General features: G+C 42.9%; 1 protein-coding gene across 4 annotated transcripts in view; it reads left to right on the top strand.

Moving 5' to 3' along the window:
• Positions 1-15,468, top strand: part of myo15b (myosin XVB) — a 67,087-nt gene that overhangs the window by 36,384 nt on the left and 15,235 nt on the right. For all 4 annotated transcript variants that reach the window (XR_011190467.1, XM_069194470.1, XM_069194469.1 and 1 more), the window contains 20 exons: positions 447-682; positions 1,444-1,613; positions 2,192-2,264; positions 2,851-3,021; positions 3,631-3,761; positions 4,167-4,252; positions 4,590-4,677; positions 5,004-5,036; positions 5,680-5,775; positions 6,467-6,570; positions 7,664-7,888; positions 8,406-8,484; positions 8,671-8,817; positions 9,538-9,715; positions 10,506-10,596; positions 10,974-11,241; positions 13,474-13,589; positions 14,076-14,135; positions 14,694-14,769; positions 15,303-15,421. Coding sequence is in view for 3 of the 4 variants with exons in the window: in XM_069194470.1 (XP_069050571.1) it covers positions 447-682; positions 1,444-1,613; positions 2,192-2,264; positions 2,851-3,021; positions 3,631-3,761; positions 4,167-4,252; positions 4,590-4,677; positions 5,004-5,036; positions 5,680-5,775; positions 6,467-6,570; positions 7,664-7,888; positions 8,406-8,484; positions 8,671-8,817; positions 9,538-9,715; positions 10,506-10,596; positions 10,974-11,241; positions 13,474-13,589; positions 14,076-14,135; positions 14,694-14,769; positions 15,303-15,421 (2,547 nt within the window). In the remaining variant the exon portion in view is untranslated. The remainder of the gene's footprint in view (positions 1-446; positions 683-1,443; positions 1,614-2,191; positions 2,265-2,850; positions 3,022-3,630; positions 3,762-4,166; positions 4,253-4,589; positions 4,678-5,003; positions 5,037-5,679; positions 5,776-6,466; positions 6,571-7,663; positions 7,889-8,405; positions 8,485-8,670; positions 8,818-9,537; positions 9,716-10,505; positions 10,597-10,973; positions 11,242-13,473; positions 13,590-14,075; positions 14,136-14,693; positions 14,770-15,302; positions 15,422-15,468) is intronic.

The raw sequence follows: 15,468 nt of genomic DNA, 5'->3' as shown, positions 1-15,468 counted from the left end.
ATTTGGATAAAGGTGCAAACTAAATTAATAGAAACACAAGTACATTTGGTCTAATCATTTACATAACATAATATAATTATTTAGGCAAACCCGTTTGTTTGATTGAGAATTATTGAAGTTTGAGAAAACTAAAATATTGGGTTAAATAACAGCCTCAACAGCAGTCTTTTCTTTAGTAATGATTTTGATTTCAGAATGACAGTGGAAACTGTTTTAATCCATTCTCTTTCCTAAATCAGCCACGTAATGAAGCATATATAAAGGAACAACTGGCTCCAGTCTAACTTTGAAACTAGTTCCTCTGAGCTGTTCAACTGCAAAAATGTTTCTTAAAATCTATTGCAAGATTTGCATCTTTGACTGTTTGCTGTTTCTCTCAGAAAGCACAGAGCAAATTGTAACGTTCTCTGTTTTTATCTTCTCATCCTGCCTCCGGCACCTCATAGATCCTGCGGTTTGTGGGGGCTGCAGACCTGCGGGACTGGCGGATGATGATCTTGGGGAACTACATCGTTAAGCGGGGTCTGGATCGCCCCCCGCTGCGGGACGAGATCCTCTGCCAGCTGGTACACCAGAGCTGGAGCCAGGCGGACGATGAGAGGAGGCTGCGGGCTTGGCTGCTCCTGGCCACCTCCCTGGGTACCTTCATGCCCTCACCAGGCCTGGACAAACCCCTGCTCAAGTAGGCATCACCCATTGCTGATGTTCTCTGTGCCTGACAGGTGCCATCAGGTCTGGTCAAGAGCACACTTCCAGAACATCATTCTGATCGGGAAGCTGGGCACAACTGCTATTACAGTCATTATGGTTAAATGCATGCTGGCAGGTGTTTATTTCATTACTGTGGAACTTTCAAGAGGTTCACACTTCCAATGGTGAGAACCGCTCAGGTGCTAGGTTGAAATGGGTACTGTGCTTCATGCCCATCTGTGCACCATGTATGAACAAACCCACTCCTCAAGCGCAACAGGGTTCTCTGCTTTCATTCCACCTCTGATATCAGTTGCACAATTGAGCTAATCCATTGGAAAACCCAGTAGATTTAGTTGCAAACTGAAAAGCAGGGGCGAAACCTGAAGGATTCTGACTTTTGAGAACAGGACTTGTCCTGTGACGCACATAAATGGTTCTCCTAGATTTATAATTTCCAGTTTGTTTTTAATGGAGCTGCTATTGCAGCCGGTGTGGTTTAATGCATGCTGTCAGGTGTTTATTTTATTAATGTGGACCTTGTAAGATAAGATATGGAGTAGCGACAAGGATCATGAAAACTGTTTCATATGCCTGGAGCTGCTAATTTACATTTCTTAGCAAGGCGGAGGAATTGTAAATAATTTCTTAGCAGCTTGCAGACAGCTCTGGAGGGGCGGAGGACAGGGGGGTTGGTGGAGAGGGTTGGATGCTGCTGCCGTGACCTGTGTGGGGTGGTGGCGTTGCCCGCAGGTACGTGTCGGACCAGGCCCCGGGGGAGTACCGCTCAGTCTGCCAGCACAAGGTCCTGACCGGCCTGCAGCACCCGGCCCCTGCCTGCAGAGAGCAGCCGCCCACGCAGCTGGAGTGGACAGCTAATCACAGGAAAGGAAAGATGGTGCTTGATGTTCACACTTACAACGGTGAGAGGCGCTCAGGTGCTGGATTGAGTCTGCTGAAGGAGTGGGCTTTAGAAATGGGTACTGTGCTTTATTATGGTAAAAACAGTGTAAAGTGCAGTGAACTACAGTTAGAGTATTGAGCACTACAGTATGTATGGCAGTGTGAGGCAGTGAACAGACTGTGAGAAACCATGGTCACACCAAGTGAATGGATGGTATTAATATACATTTGGTTACTCCTCATTTAGGACATTGAGGATTTCATTAACCGTCACCTTGACAAATTCCACAGAACGTGTTCAAGTGTCGTATGTCATTACATGGTAAAAACTATAAGAAAGCTGGAAATACCATAAACCTGCCAAAGTATTATACAGAATTCTTACACATGAACTCTGATGGTCAACAGACACTTAGCTATGTAAAAAAGGGCTGAGCAAGAGACCTGGTACGGAGTTTCCAAGTTAATCTGTTTATAGCAAAATTGTTTAGCTCAGAGTACTTATGTGCTTCCAGTGGTTGCAAATGGTAACTGCATGTCAGCATGATGGTACTAGCCATACTGTACACCACATCATTCTTGTCCCTCTCCTCTATAGAAGAGTCGCTGACAGCAGAAGTGGAGTCCTGGACCACAGGAGAGCAGCTGTGCTCCTGGGTCCTCCACTTCAGGTAAGCCTGATCAACCTTGTCAGCTTCTTTTGTCAACCTTCTTAACTCAGAGTCTCTGGTTTTAATCAAAGTTTCACTTCACACTGATGTCTGTGAAATAAGTGAAGGTGCTGTTCCTTTTCAGTAGGGCCCCTGTGCGAGCGGTTTTTATTTCCACCTTTACAGCTATACTCAAGCATCGTAACGCCTCTGTAAAACATAGCAGTGCCTATTAAGAAGAAAAAGGAGTTGAATTGTAGCTTTAGAAATTATTTCCTGCCTGTCTGACGTAAAAGAAAAAATGCCATGGTGCTAAATCCTAAAACCTAACAATGAAAATGTTATTTTGTAAAAAGCATGGGCAAAATGTAAGCAGTTTTGAAATGGGCATGCCTGTTTCCTTTGACTTACATCACCCAAAAAGTTTGTTAAAGTGACAACAGTTGAACCTGACGGACTGAACGAGTAATCTCGTTATGATCGATGTTGATGAAATTCAATCCAAATGGGGCACCGCACATTGGCCCAAGATGTGAGCTGGGCATTATTTTGGCATGGGTAAACAGTCCTCAAACCACTTTCTCATTGCCAGCCGGCTGTTTTTCAGGGGGTTGCCAGAGCCCCCTAGGGGCTGGTCACTGTCTCTCTTCACCGGAGAGGACTGGAAGGACATGGCGGGCTGTGACTTTGTAATGGACCTGATCGGGGAGGTGGAGGCCAAGAGCTCACAGATACAGGGCCCTGTCCCCGACTACCTCTTTACCTCTGAAGGAGACATGTACGTTCTCCACCGCCCACACACACACCCACACACCCACACACCCACACACACACTATAGCAGGGCTGTAGTGTCCATCGTGAAGGTGTTCATGGAAGTTTCCTCTTAAACATTCTCAGAATGTTTCTCTTTCCGAAATGCTAGCAGATTTAAAAAACATTCATACCTTGCACAAGCTGCTCTGTTACAAGTAAAATCCATCCATTCATTTTCTAAACGCTTTATCCCATATGGGGTCATGGGGGAGCTGGGGCCTGTCTTGGTGAGCAACAGATGGAAGCCAGTATACACATTGAATGGGATGCCAGTCCATTCCAGGGCACACACAGATGCTAAAACACACACTCACATTAGGGCCAGATTTCCCAGAAAGTCTGGGCACCCCAGGGATTGAACCCCAGGCCCCAGCACTGCAGGGCAGCAGTACTAATCACTGCACCTCTTGCCATCCTACAATTAACATACCTGGATTTTCTTTTGCATGATTAATGGACCTTGAATAATCGTGTATCAATTCCTCAGAATCAGTTCACAGCAGTTTAGGAGTTATTGTGAAACAAGCTGTGAACTCTTGTTGTCTTTGCTCCTGTGCATTGTTTCCCTGTCAGGGACATGACCTCAGACCTGAATGACTTCATCCCTCCTGCACCAACCATGCAAGCGCCCTCACTGCCCCCAGATCTGTACCCCTCAGAGCAGGGCACCTGGGATGCCCAGACCTCCTCCCCTAGTTATGATGGTAAAACTCTTCACTCAGTTGATTTATGTTTTTATCCTGTATTGCCACTTGTGCTACTCTGACGCAAAAGATTATAGGGAGACAAATATATGGAAGGGAAGCTGAAATCCATAAGGTTATTGTGATTTTTTGCTCTTAGGTACTGCTGTGACAATGGAAATATATTTTCATTTCATTAGATTTGTAATATATCTCTGAAATGATAGCATGAAATCAGTTTTAATTCGCATGACATTTTATTTTCTGCTGCAGTCCCCACCATGGTGACACAGTGACCCATGCAGATTCTTAGAAATATGATATACTGTATAAATATACAGTATTCATATTACAGTTCCAGTAACTTCTTACTTAATTCTTACTTTATGTGATGATGTGCTAATACCCTTCCCATTCTCTTTACAGGCTATGCCCCCCAGAGACGCCCCCCAGGACATATGGACTCCTATCTGGATAACCTGTTTGATCCTGTGCTTGGCCAAGGGCCTCCGGTTGGTAACAGTAACCAGAAAAACAAACACTATCAACTCACCTCACACCATTTGCCCCTTACTGAACACCTGAGGTGTGCACAAGGTCCACCTATAACAGCTGTTTCCTTTTCTAGATTTTGGAGCAACTGTCTTTTGTGGGCTTCTGACAAGCCCTGCTGTACACTATGATGTGAAAACAGTTAGCCTGGCAGTAATTCATGAGCTTTAAGACGCTGAAGCTAGAAGATTAAAACCTGCTGACCACAAGCCCTTTTTGTGCGTGCAGTCCAATCACCAAGACACCCAGGAACAGTTGTATTTATCCAGTCTTTCTGCACCTTGACTTTTTTTCAAGGACATGGAGAGAGCAAGCATGTTGAACCACAGAATGAAAGGAGGAGGAGGGATAGGCCCTACACAGCCTGGGATGTTTCCTACCACAGGTACCCAGTGCCACGCTCTGTTTTGGGAAGTTGTCATGCATTGGACAATTTTTTAGTTCCCACAAATTTCATTTTGTCTTTCCATTAGTTTTTGTATACTAGTGTTTACAGGTATGATATTAAATTAGTATCCTGTCTAAATAAGAGAATCAATTCCTGTCATTGAAATAGACAAAAATCCATTAATATTTTATAAACATTTATGTATATGTTTAATACACTATGCACATTCTCCCACACATTCAGCATTAGCAAAACAGCATTTTACTCAACAGATCAGAATGGAGCAGTTTGTCCATTGTTCTCAGACTGATATTCTTTTACAGGTGTTCCAATGACTATGCCTGGCTACCCTATGGGTGAGTGCAGAGTTTTTACATCAGGCATCTTCAAAACATTCAGTTAAGATTTAACTGAGAGGCTGTTCCTAGACTGGTAATGGATCAGCTCTCCATCTTCCCAGACAAGTCCATCATAAAGAATTCCTCCAGTGAATACAGACACACATCTATTATATACTGCTGAGTTAATTGCAGTGAAGTTCCATGCTAAGGGTATAATAGCAATTCGAGTACTTGAAACCAAATGCTTGTCATGGATCTTTTGCTTTCCACCCACACCCTTATATTTTTGCTTCTCCCAGTTGGTTGTATTTCTGGAGGTATGTGGTGTTCCTTGCAGTACTTTGGGGGCCTCAACCATCCTTGGTTTTACTGTTTACAAGGCATGTTATATTGTTCTGATTTTAGTCTGTCTCTAAGACATATGCTTTTTTTAATTACATGTTTATATGCTGCATTCATACTACTGTTATCTACTGTGGATACTGTAAATGGGATTGCATTTGTTTGCATTCTCCTTCTGTGAGTTTCTGTAATAACACAGTCTGTATTAAGGATTTCAGCAGTTTCTAGCTATGGATGGGTAATTTCTGAAAGGGTCTGTGCCTAGATGATTCTCCTCTAACCTGTGCTTCATGTCTGCCGTGTCTCTTCAAACCAGGTATGCCAGTGACTCCACAAATGCCCGCTTACCCCTCCATTCCACCAATGGGTGGCATGATGCCAGTCATGCCCTCTATGCCAGTGATGCAACCATGTAAGCCTGATCATGCAATATGTTTGCCCAGTCATTGAACCTGAGCAATTGCACTCCATTTGTATGGGCATGCTTGTATAAGATACCTCTCCTGTGCATCAGCTCCTATAGAATATGCGTACTCTATACATTCAGGAAATTGCCAACATTGTGAAGGCATGATGGTGTGTCATGTGATGCTGGAGGCTGGAGCTGCAGCTGGTCTGTTGGTTGCCACCTTGATATGCTAACTTGAAGTGCTTTCCTCTCATATCTAACAAAATGTTTTCCACCAAATATTGCTGATCTCAGCTTCTTCGGAATGCAAATCTGATGCGTGATGCTGTGTATACTACATATTCTACATCTTAGTTCAGGGAACACAGTCAGATGCTTCAGTTTGAGCTGGGATTCAGTTCATTTGAATGTGCTCTGTGATTATACTTTTTTTTAAGTAGAGATGTTCAAATGCCTGAGCATCCAATGGTTATCAACCCATAACCACCAATTGATTTTTCAATTAGATGCTAATTAATCAAGATTAATAAAGATTAAAGCAGGTTTCTCTCAGCCCAGGGACATCTTCCGACCCCAGTCCTGTCTCAGAATGTTGCTAATGGGAATACAGAATCCACTGGTGGCTTTACAGAGGTTCTTTCCAATCTTCCTACCACTTCTTCCCACTTTTACTTATCTGAATCTCTCCCCCCAGCTATGATGATGCCTGCGGCTGCCCCTCCAGCTGTGCCAGCCTTGGACCCCAGTCAAGTGGCAGCACAACAGCAGGCCTTCATCAACCAGCAGGCCCTACTCCTGGTGGGTGTGAGCAGCAGGCAGCTGCCCCAGACTGGTCACTACCCATTTGTGGTACAGGACTATTAGAACAGCAGGAATCTGCACTTAGTCTACAATCAGGAATTTCTTAGTGTCTACGTGCCATTCAAACAAGCTATTCTAGCAAACCTAAATGAAAAAGAAAGACTTCTTAGCACAAAAAGAGACATATTTTGGAAGGGATTTTACTGCATCATCAGCTCTTCAAGGTCTTTAAGATCTTTAATCTGTGTCTTCTGTTTGCCGGCATCACCAGCCCCTTAAAATCTAACACCTTTAGTAGACTTTCCTGTGATGTGTAGGTAATAAACCTGATCAGGATTAGTGTATCACATTCTTGTTCCTCATTTACTGTGGTTACATCTCGGACTTTGTGTTTGTTCCTCACAGTTTTGTATTTGGAAATACAATGGTATAATTTGATTCAAAATCACCGTGGATTTGTTGGAGAAAGTTTTCCCCGTTTCACCTTAAGGAGTCCGTCTCAAAGGTTAAAAAAAAGTTTTTATTTCATGCATATGGGAGCGAAACATACAGGGATGCTCAGTGTATTTTTCTCAAGGTAATTTAACTAGAACAGTCCTTAAATATTGTTCTGTTATCTGTCGCGCTTCCCTGTGCTTACAAGATTGGCAGTGTTCCAAAATCACACACATCTTCCTACCTCCCTATTTCCTAAAGATAACTTATTTTAATACAATTGGTTACTTAGGTTCGTAGCACGCATTCCTTTATAACAGGATAGAATTACATAGTAGCCCTTGTGTCCAGCATTCTTCTAATCCAATTCTGAATGTCCACCTTATAAAATATTGCATCTTCTGCAGGAAAAGTGTGTTCAAAGTTCACAGAGACCCTCTTAACAGATGAAAGCTTTAGATAGATAAATTGATGGCAATTGTAAATATCAGATCCCTAGAGAAAACAGACAAAAAAAAAGATTTAAGCCTGTTCTATATTAAGAAAATTGGCTCCCAGTTGTGGTTGTGCTTGAACTAGTTGATACACTTTTTCTTTTTTGCACAGTCTTCATATGGACCGTAGATAAGCCTGTCCATCTGTGTGTCTTCCACAGGCTCAGCAGATGACCCTCCAGGCAATGACCTTGTCTCAGCAGCAGCAGCAGGAGCAGCAACGGCGACAGCTGCAACAGCAGCGACAACAGGAAGATCATCAGCAGCAGAGACAACCGCAGCAGCAACCCCCGCCACCCCCCACTGCCCCCAAAACAAAGACCAGTAGGAGCAGGACCCCTTCCCCTAAGCCCCCATCTGTCCAGCGGAGAAGCCCAGAGCCTGAGGTGAGACCACTTTACACCAGAGGGCATCACTGCACATGACGTCTGCCTCCTGCGTTAGGACAGACGACAGAAAGCATTTATTTTCGGTGTGCAGAAATCTGTGGCTGGGGCATGGATCTCCTACAACTCTCCAACAACTGCAGGAGTGGGCCGCAGAGAACATCTATTCAGAGGCAGTTGAACATGAACTCCCTTGGCCTTTGCAATTGAATCATGCTAGGAAAGATGGTGGGGAGGATCATCATCCAAGACAATCTGAAAAATAATTTCCAAAATTCTTTCTTGAAGCTTAAATTCTTCTGCAGCACAAGAAAATCCCCAATAATAATCAGCTGTAGCAGCTGTAGCATGTTATCTGTTGAAACTGCCACAACGGTGTTGCTTGGGCTTTCTTTAACCTTCTTTTTATAAAGGCCTAAACTGTTACAGCTACCAAAAATAACAGAGTTAAGATCAGCAAACAACATTTTTATAATGTAGAGAGCTCAATATCTGTAACTTGTATCTGTTTTGACAGGTGGTACCAGAACTTGATCTGTCCAGCCCCGAACAGCTGGACTCCTTTCAGGAGAAGAGAGAGTTTTTCCAGAGGATTGGTGGGTGATGTGTCCTGATAATGATTAAATCCATTCTTAGTTTTTGACCTTTGACATGATCAGTCGTCAGGGTAGTGGATCTGCATCAGATCTCTCCATTACAAACTGAAATGGGTTCCCTTTTGGTGTACCTGCACTTGGAGTGGAAAATGTCTAGTGTTGTTTCTCCTGGTGCTCCTCCTCCAGGTGCCCAGGAAGTTCGTGTGGCAAAGATCAACCCTTCTTTCAAAGCCAGAAGGTCCCAGACACCTCCTGCCATCCAAGTGGAGCAGAAAGACCCTCCTGAAACACCTCCAGAGCCTCCTAATCTCCAGGAGACACTAAAACCAGAAGGTGAGAGTCCCCTCTACAGGTCTTGGTTACAAGACTTGATTACTACAGTATGTGATCAGTAATCTCAAATGGGAAACCAACCCAGTTGTTGTTCTGTAACAGCCATCTTTTAATAGCTGAGTCAGAGGAAAACAGACCCAAATGCAGCTTAAAGGTAAAAATAGTATTCTTTTATTTACAGTGAAAGCTCGAACAAATTAGAAAAACAAAATCCAAGCTCCCCAATGAGCTACTAACTAGACATCTTCAAAGTCCCTCTTTAATATTAACCAGGCAGTTAAGACACATACCACCTCCAAACAGGTTTCTCTCTTTGAAACTCTTTCCCAATTAAATACTTTTTTTCCTGAGACTCTTGCAAAACTCACTTTCCATGGACCCATCTGTTGGCCATTCATTATTCACTCATCTCCTTCTTCCAGTGGGGTAACACACTCACATGGATCTTCCCTCTGTCACAAGACAGCAGAGGTACAGTATAACCCTGTAAGTCTCCTTTCTGGTGTTTAAATGACCTTCTTCTTGCTGGTCAGATGACTGAGGATGGCAGGTTATTCCCCCACAGCTTTCTGGGGAATGTCGTTCTGACAGAAGCTACCATTTTGTTTGGATCTGCTGCCCTATCACAATTTTTGAAGTTGGTATTTCAGGTTTTATTGTGTAGAAATGGCTTTGTTACAAAATGCCTCTTTCTTGTCTTTTTCTCTCTGCCATCTTCAGAAAAAGCAGCTGAAAGACCAGAAAAGAAAGAGGCTAAGAAGGAAAGCACAAAAATATCTGCAAAGAAGAATCCACCAGCCATCGCCCCTAAACCTGAGCCTAGCCGTGAGATTCGGGAGATTATCAAACAGTACCAGAACCGTCCTATTCCAGAGCCAAAACCATTTGAGCCTGTCAGGTCAGTTTGAAGTCACAAGGGAAAGGAAGAGCTAATTTCCCCAACAGATTCAGAAAGCTGTATAAGATACAGTACATTAAGTTTTCGCTTGGCCTGAATCACAGAATTAATACAGTGCAATAGATTTTGTCTGAAAGCAAAGACAGAATCCACCTTTCAAGGGGATTATGTGTAAAATACAGTTTTGAATAAAAAACGTGAATGCAGGGGTTTCTCCTTCGTGTTAAATATGCTGTAATTAACTTAAAGAACCTGTCCTTAAAAATGAATCTTAAACCAAACTGCATTATAAAACATGACCTTGTGAACTCTAGTGTAGATATGACCAGTCTAATTGTATAGCCCTTCAGAAAAATATTCCTGTTCAATAAAGAAAGAAGTAACAACTGACTTTTGACTATAGTATGTAATACTGTATAACTACTGTACTGTAAATGGACAGTAATAAAGAGGTTTCTGCTTTCTTTCCTTAGTATTTGCTCATCCTCATAGCAGAAGGTAACATTAAGGTCACATCCTACGGGCAGCTTGGTTCTTTGAGGAGTGAATTAACAGGCATTTACTCATATTTAGAAATCATTTAAAATTGCTGTTCCTGATTGCAACAGTGGAAAACAATCAAATCATATTAAATCATCTTGGAAACCTGACAATTAAGTGAAAGCATTTACAGTTATATTGATAGGAGCATGTAAAACCTTTATCTTGGATAAATGAACAAGAGCTGGAAGGCCCTGTGCTTGCTAATTGGGAAGGATCTACATCTGAGCACCTGTGTACTTTCCTACAGAGTGCCTGCCAAGTGCTTTGTAAAGAAGAAAGACCCCAAGGAGGAGGCATTGGCCATTCTGAGGATGCAGGGACCCGCTGTCCCACCCCAGGTGAGTGCTGTCTCACTCATCTGTTCTCTCCTTAATGTGTTATATCGAGAGCATGCTAAAATCGCTTTTAATCTCAGTAAGGAAGATGTGAGAGGATCTTCATACAGACAGCTGATGAAAAGGTAAACAAATTCCATGATGCCAACTTTATGACATGAAGTATTTGTTTTTAATTGATAAAAAAATGTTAAACTTCTGAGAATAAGGTTTGTTTAAGCTACCAACTTAAAATGTTCAGTGTGCAGTTCTTTCTACACTTCTATTATTGTTATGGTGTACATGGAAGATCTGCGTACTATTGACAAACCTATTACTGTTTCTGTGGATGGGATCTGGTTGATTTCCATGTCAACTGTTTTCATCTCTTGCTCTTACAGAAGTTTGTAGGATCTTCTCCTGCACAGCCTGAAAAACGGATGGCCCCGCCCCCTGTAGCCCCGCCCCCTGCCGCTCCACCTCCTGCTCCTGCCCTGCCTACCAGGGGTCCACGGTCCATCTCCAGCAGTATGAAGCAGAAGCAGCGCTCACTGGCTGACCTTTTCGGCTCCACTCGCTCTTCAGCTCCTCCCTCACCCCTTCAAAAGGCAGAACAGGCTCCACCCCCTGACATTCCAATCCCTCCCCCACCAGCAATTCCAGCCCCAAGTGAGTACCATTACAGGCAAATCTTCACTTTTAAAATAGTTTTTATCATTTGCGTCTTCGCACAAATTTACCTGGGATGAGCAGGTCTCTTGTCATGAGAAAATGACCGATGGTGCTAGATGTTGAAGCAGTGTCCGTTTGAAAAGGAAAATTATTTTATCTGCAGTTTTTCTTTGTATGTAATGGGATCTCAATTGCTAATGAAATGCACTCATCCAGGGTCACAAGAATGTCTTGGAGAAATCCGTAAAATAATTCCTCTATTTCCAGTTAAATGGGGTTCAGGTTCAGATTCAGTACTACCCCTGCTCCAAAATTGTTTTTAAGGTTGTAGCCATAATATTCAGGTCTTGCTCATACCCTGTAAAAGGACAAAGCATGACTGGAGCTATTCCAGCATTGATTTGTGCACAATGTCACTGCTGACCTGCTGGCTCAACACAATGACCAAGGAGAGAGCCTAATGTGGCAATACCCAGGAGAGGATATACTCTTCTCATATTCTGGACAGGGAGGGGAAAGCAGAACAGAATGCACAGATTCAGCTTGTAGCATAGAAAGGGATACAAACAAGAACTGGCCAATCAGATCCACTTTGTTTGGTTGCTAGCCCAGTAATCAATCCTAGGATCTTATTGAGCTGTTTCTTAGAGGACGTCAGGGCATCCGCTACAGCAGCATCCTTGGGTAGCTTATACCCACAGCCCTGTGAGTGTAAATAAGTGGCCTGTGTTCTCCATTTTAAATGTTAGAGTTCTTTATTGCATGTGATCTCAATACAGTTTATCACACGTTTTTGTTATGTAGCAGGATGGCATCTACTTATTGTGATACTGCCAAAAAGCCACACAGTAATGAGTCTCTTTTAAATAGGCTGGTCTCAGGCAACACATACACAGCGTAAGGTGGTAAATGTGCTATTTATTTACTGAGGGAAACCTAAAGGGAAACACAAACAGAAGCCTACAGTAACTCTTCTTCAAGTTCTAACTAAAGTTCTTCAAAACCTTCCCCTCTACACATAACCAGTCATAACCAGTCGGCTAAGCTGCTTATGGGCACCTAAAACAAAATTCTTCCACAAAACTCAAACGTATGGTTTTTGAACTTAAGTTATGTCTTTCTACCGGTGCGAGGCCTGATGTCTTCTCCTAGACATCAGATATTGACCAATGCAGAAAGCCTCTCCTTTATGGTTTTAAACTGTCACCTGACCAATGGTCTTCCTGCAGTAGGTCAGGTGTGTGATGAAAGTCATTGCCTCACTACCTTCTGGGGCAGTTCCCCAAGAAAAGTCGAATGTAGAGAAGATCTGCCAATTTGCCTGAACCTACTGTTCTCTTCCATTGCTCGTAATGTTGAAGAGGATGTTCGATGAATGTATTCTGTGAAAAAAAGCAAATGTCATGGGTTTGAGATTCTTGTCTAGAAGGAAAATGGTCTTCCTGCATTATAAGACCTAGACAGAACTTCCTGCATGTATTAGAGAGGTTAATTAAGTCTCATTCCAGACCCTTCCTCTATACAGTATATCTGACATCTGTTGGATTGCATGCTGGTAGTGCATAGATATTTCAGCTGGAATCTCTATTGTGTTCATAAAACACTATTACATTACTGTGATGTATTTTTGTAGACCTTGAAAGCTTTGTTTTCTGTTCTCAGGTTTTGTTGTATTCCTTAATATTTAACTAGACTTGGCAGCCTGCCACTTTAGAAGGGCTTGGTTTAAATGTTCTATGAGCAGACATTTTGAAACACTAACAGATTAAGTCTCAAAGTTAATAATGAGATGTTTATGGAAAATGAAAGGGAAGTAGATGATGTTTAATTTTTTTTTTTACTAAAGCTATTGAGTACTTTAGCATTTGCCAAGTAAGAAACGGAAAAACACCTTGGGCTGAAGAAGGACAAAGTTTAGTAACAAAAAAGAGTAGCATAGAAGGGGCAGATGTTTTACTGATTCTAGAAACGGTCAACATACTGTAACTAAACCTTCGAGTTGGATCGTATTCTATTAAATCTACTTAAGGAAAGAGTAAAAGTTATTCATTAACCATTTACAACTCCTTGTGATCTCAAGTAAACTAAGCTGGCCTGAGTGAAAGCTTTTGGACCTCCAAATGTAATTCAGACTGCATATCTATTTTGTGTAATGAATGTTTTAAAGGCCTGAGGTAAATGTTTTGAAGCAGCATGCAGAAGTGATGGTCTCTCTGATGTGTTTTACAGGTCAGGTGCCTAAAGCCATACGTGATGACAACATCCGCTCTCAGCTGTACAAGTTTTCAGCCAGTGTGTATTTCTCCTACAACAACATGCCAGGCAGGCTGTTTCTTCGCAAAGAGGTAAGTATAGGAAAAGAGAAACAAAGAATACCTGTGGCAGGAATTATGGCTGCTCTTTGTATTTGTGGGTTGCAGGGTGCTGCAGTGGTTAGCATTGCTGCCTCAGAGCACTGGGACCTTGGGTTTAATTCCTAGGGTGCTATCTATGTGAAGTTTGTATGTTCTCCCCATATTTGTATAGGTTTCCTCTGTGTACTTCAGTTTCCTCCCATAGTGCAAAGGCATACTGGTATGTTCATTGGCTTCTGGGAAAATTGGCCCTGGTGTGAATGTAAGCATGTGTATCTGCGTGTCCTGCAATGGACCGTCTAGCGTGCCTGCCTTGCACCCCTCTGCCTGCTGGGATAGGCTCCGGCTGCCTGTATTGGATAGAATGTTTGGAAAATGGATGGATGGATTTTTGTCTTCATCTCTTTCTATGACAGGTTTCTATTTCAGGTGTCTAATGGACTGTTTGTCAGTATGCTGCCTGTTTTCTCTTTCCAGGTGTTCTACCCCAGAGAGAAGTTCAACAACCCCTATATTCTAAACCTATTATGTGAGCAGGTAAGAGGCAATCCATGTTGCCCTGGGGCAGCCATGTACAGCAGTAGTTAAGGTTCTGGATCCATAACTGGGAGATTATGGTTTAAAATACCAAATGAGACACTGCCGCTGAGCCTGTGAAACAAATACTTCATCTGAGAAAAAAGAACAAACTCTATGTACAGTGAATGGAAACAAAAAGTTGCTATTGACAAAAGCTTCAGTCAAATAAATTAGTAACAAAAACTAGTAACAATCCTTTTACTGTTAGGCGTGTATAGTGGGAACACGCATTTGAAGGACATTTGTTGGAAAAAGGAGTAGACTGTGATTGATACTGGCATTTTTATTTATTTGATTGATGGGCAAACTGAAAATGACTTATTGTGCAAGAGCTACAAGAGTTAAATCCCCAAAGGTTTATGATCAGATTCTGCTAAGACTTAAAATACCTTAGCAAACCATGGTGCCATTGTACACTGCATTTTTTGTAACTTTATAGCTTGCTCTTTGAATTGGATAAAAAAGCAAATGGGAGCCTAATGGGCCCACTTAATTCAAGACAACTTTCTTCAACAGATCATGAGGGACACTTTCTCGGACTCCTGCATCCGCATTACCCGAGAGGAGCGTCGCAAGATGAGGGACTTGCTGGGTGAGAGCTCTGCCTTTTGGGAGAGTGGAGGGACGGGCACTGAAAAATATACAGATGGAGCTCCTGAGTGATCCAGGGTCTAAATGGGAGCTGAGGTTCTGCCCTGTTGACCACAAATTACAACTGTGGATTTGGGTTCACCTATGACTGGGACTGGAGCACAAAAGGTTGGGTGGGGTTGAGGTTATCAACCTTTCTGGTTTGCTGCTCTGGAGTGACTCTTTCTTGGACTAGTGAAGTCCCACTGAGCTTCCATGTTACTGCTTAGAGCTGATTTATCCCGTCCTCACCTATGGTCATGAACTTTGGGTAGTGACCGAATGAATGAGATCGTGGGTTCAAGAGGTAGTCTCAGTAGGTCTGCTGGACTACATCTTCCACCATGCTTGTGGGGGGAAACAAATAAATTCCAAATGTAAAATCTCCTCTGAAGCACCACAATTGTGTTGCAACCAGCTGGCCACGAGGTCTCAGCATGAAGCGAAGCCCACAAGGGGATACTGCTCTGTAACCTCTTCCCTTCTTGCTTACAGCCAGTTTCCACGTGGGCAGCAGCATCAGCTCCCTGCAGGACGATGCCATGAAGAAGAGGATCGTGCTGGCAGCCCGGGACAACTGGGCCACCTACTTCTCACGCCTCTTCCCAATTACTGTGAGTGCCAAGGCTGTGCATCAGCTTTTCCACAACTGGAATGGAGT

This window comes from Lepisosteus oculatus, chromosome 9 (genome assembly GCF_040954835.1).
Source record: "Lepisosteus oculatus isolate fLepOcu1 chromosome 9, fLepOcu1.hap2, whole genome shotgun sequence".
In the NCBI taxonomy this organism is placed as follows: Eukaryota; Metazoa; Chordata; class Actinopteri; order Semionotiformes; family Lepisosteidae; genus Lepisosteus; species Lepisosteus oculatus.
The sequence above is the reverse complement of the archived record's forward strand: the minus strand, read 5'-3'. Positions and strand labels throughout refer to the sequence as shown.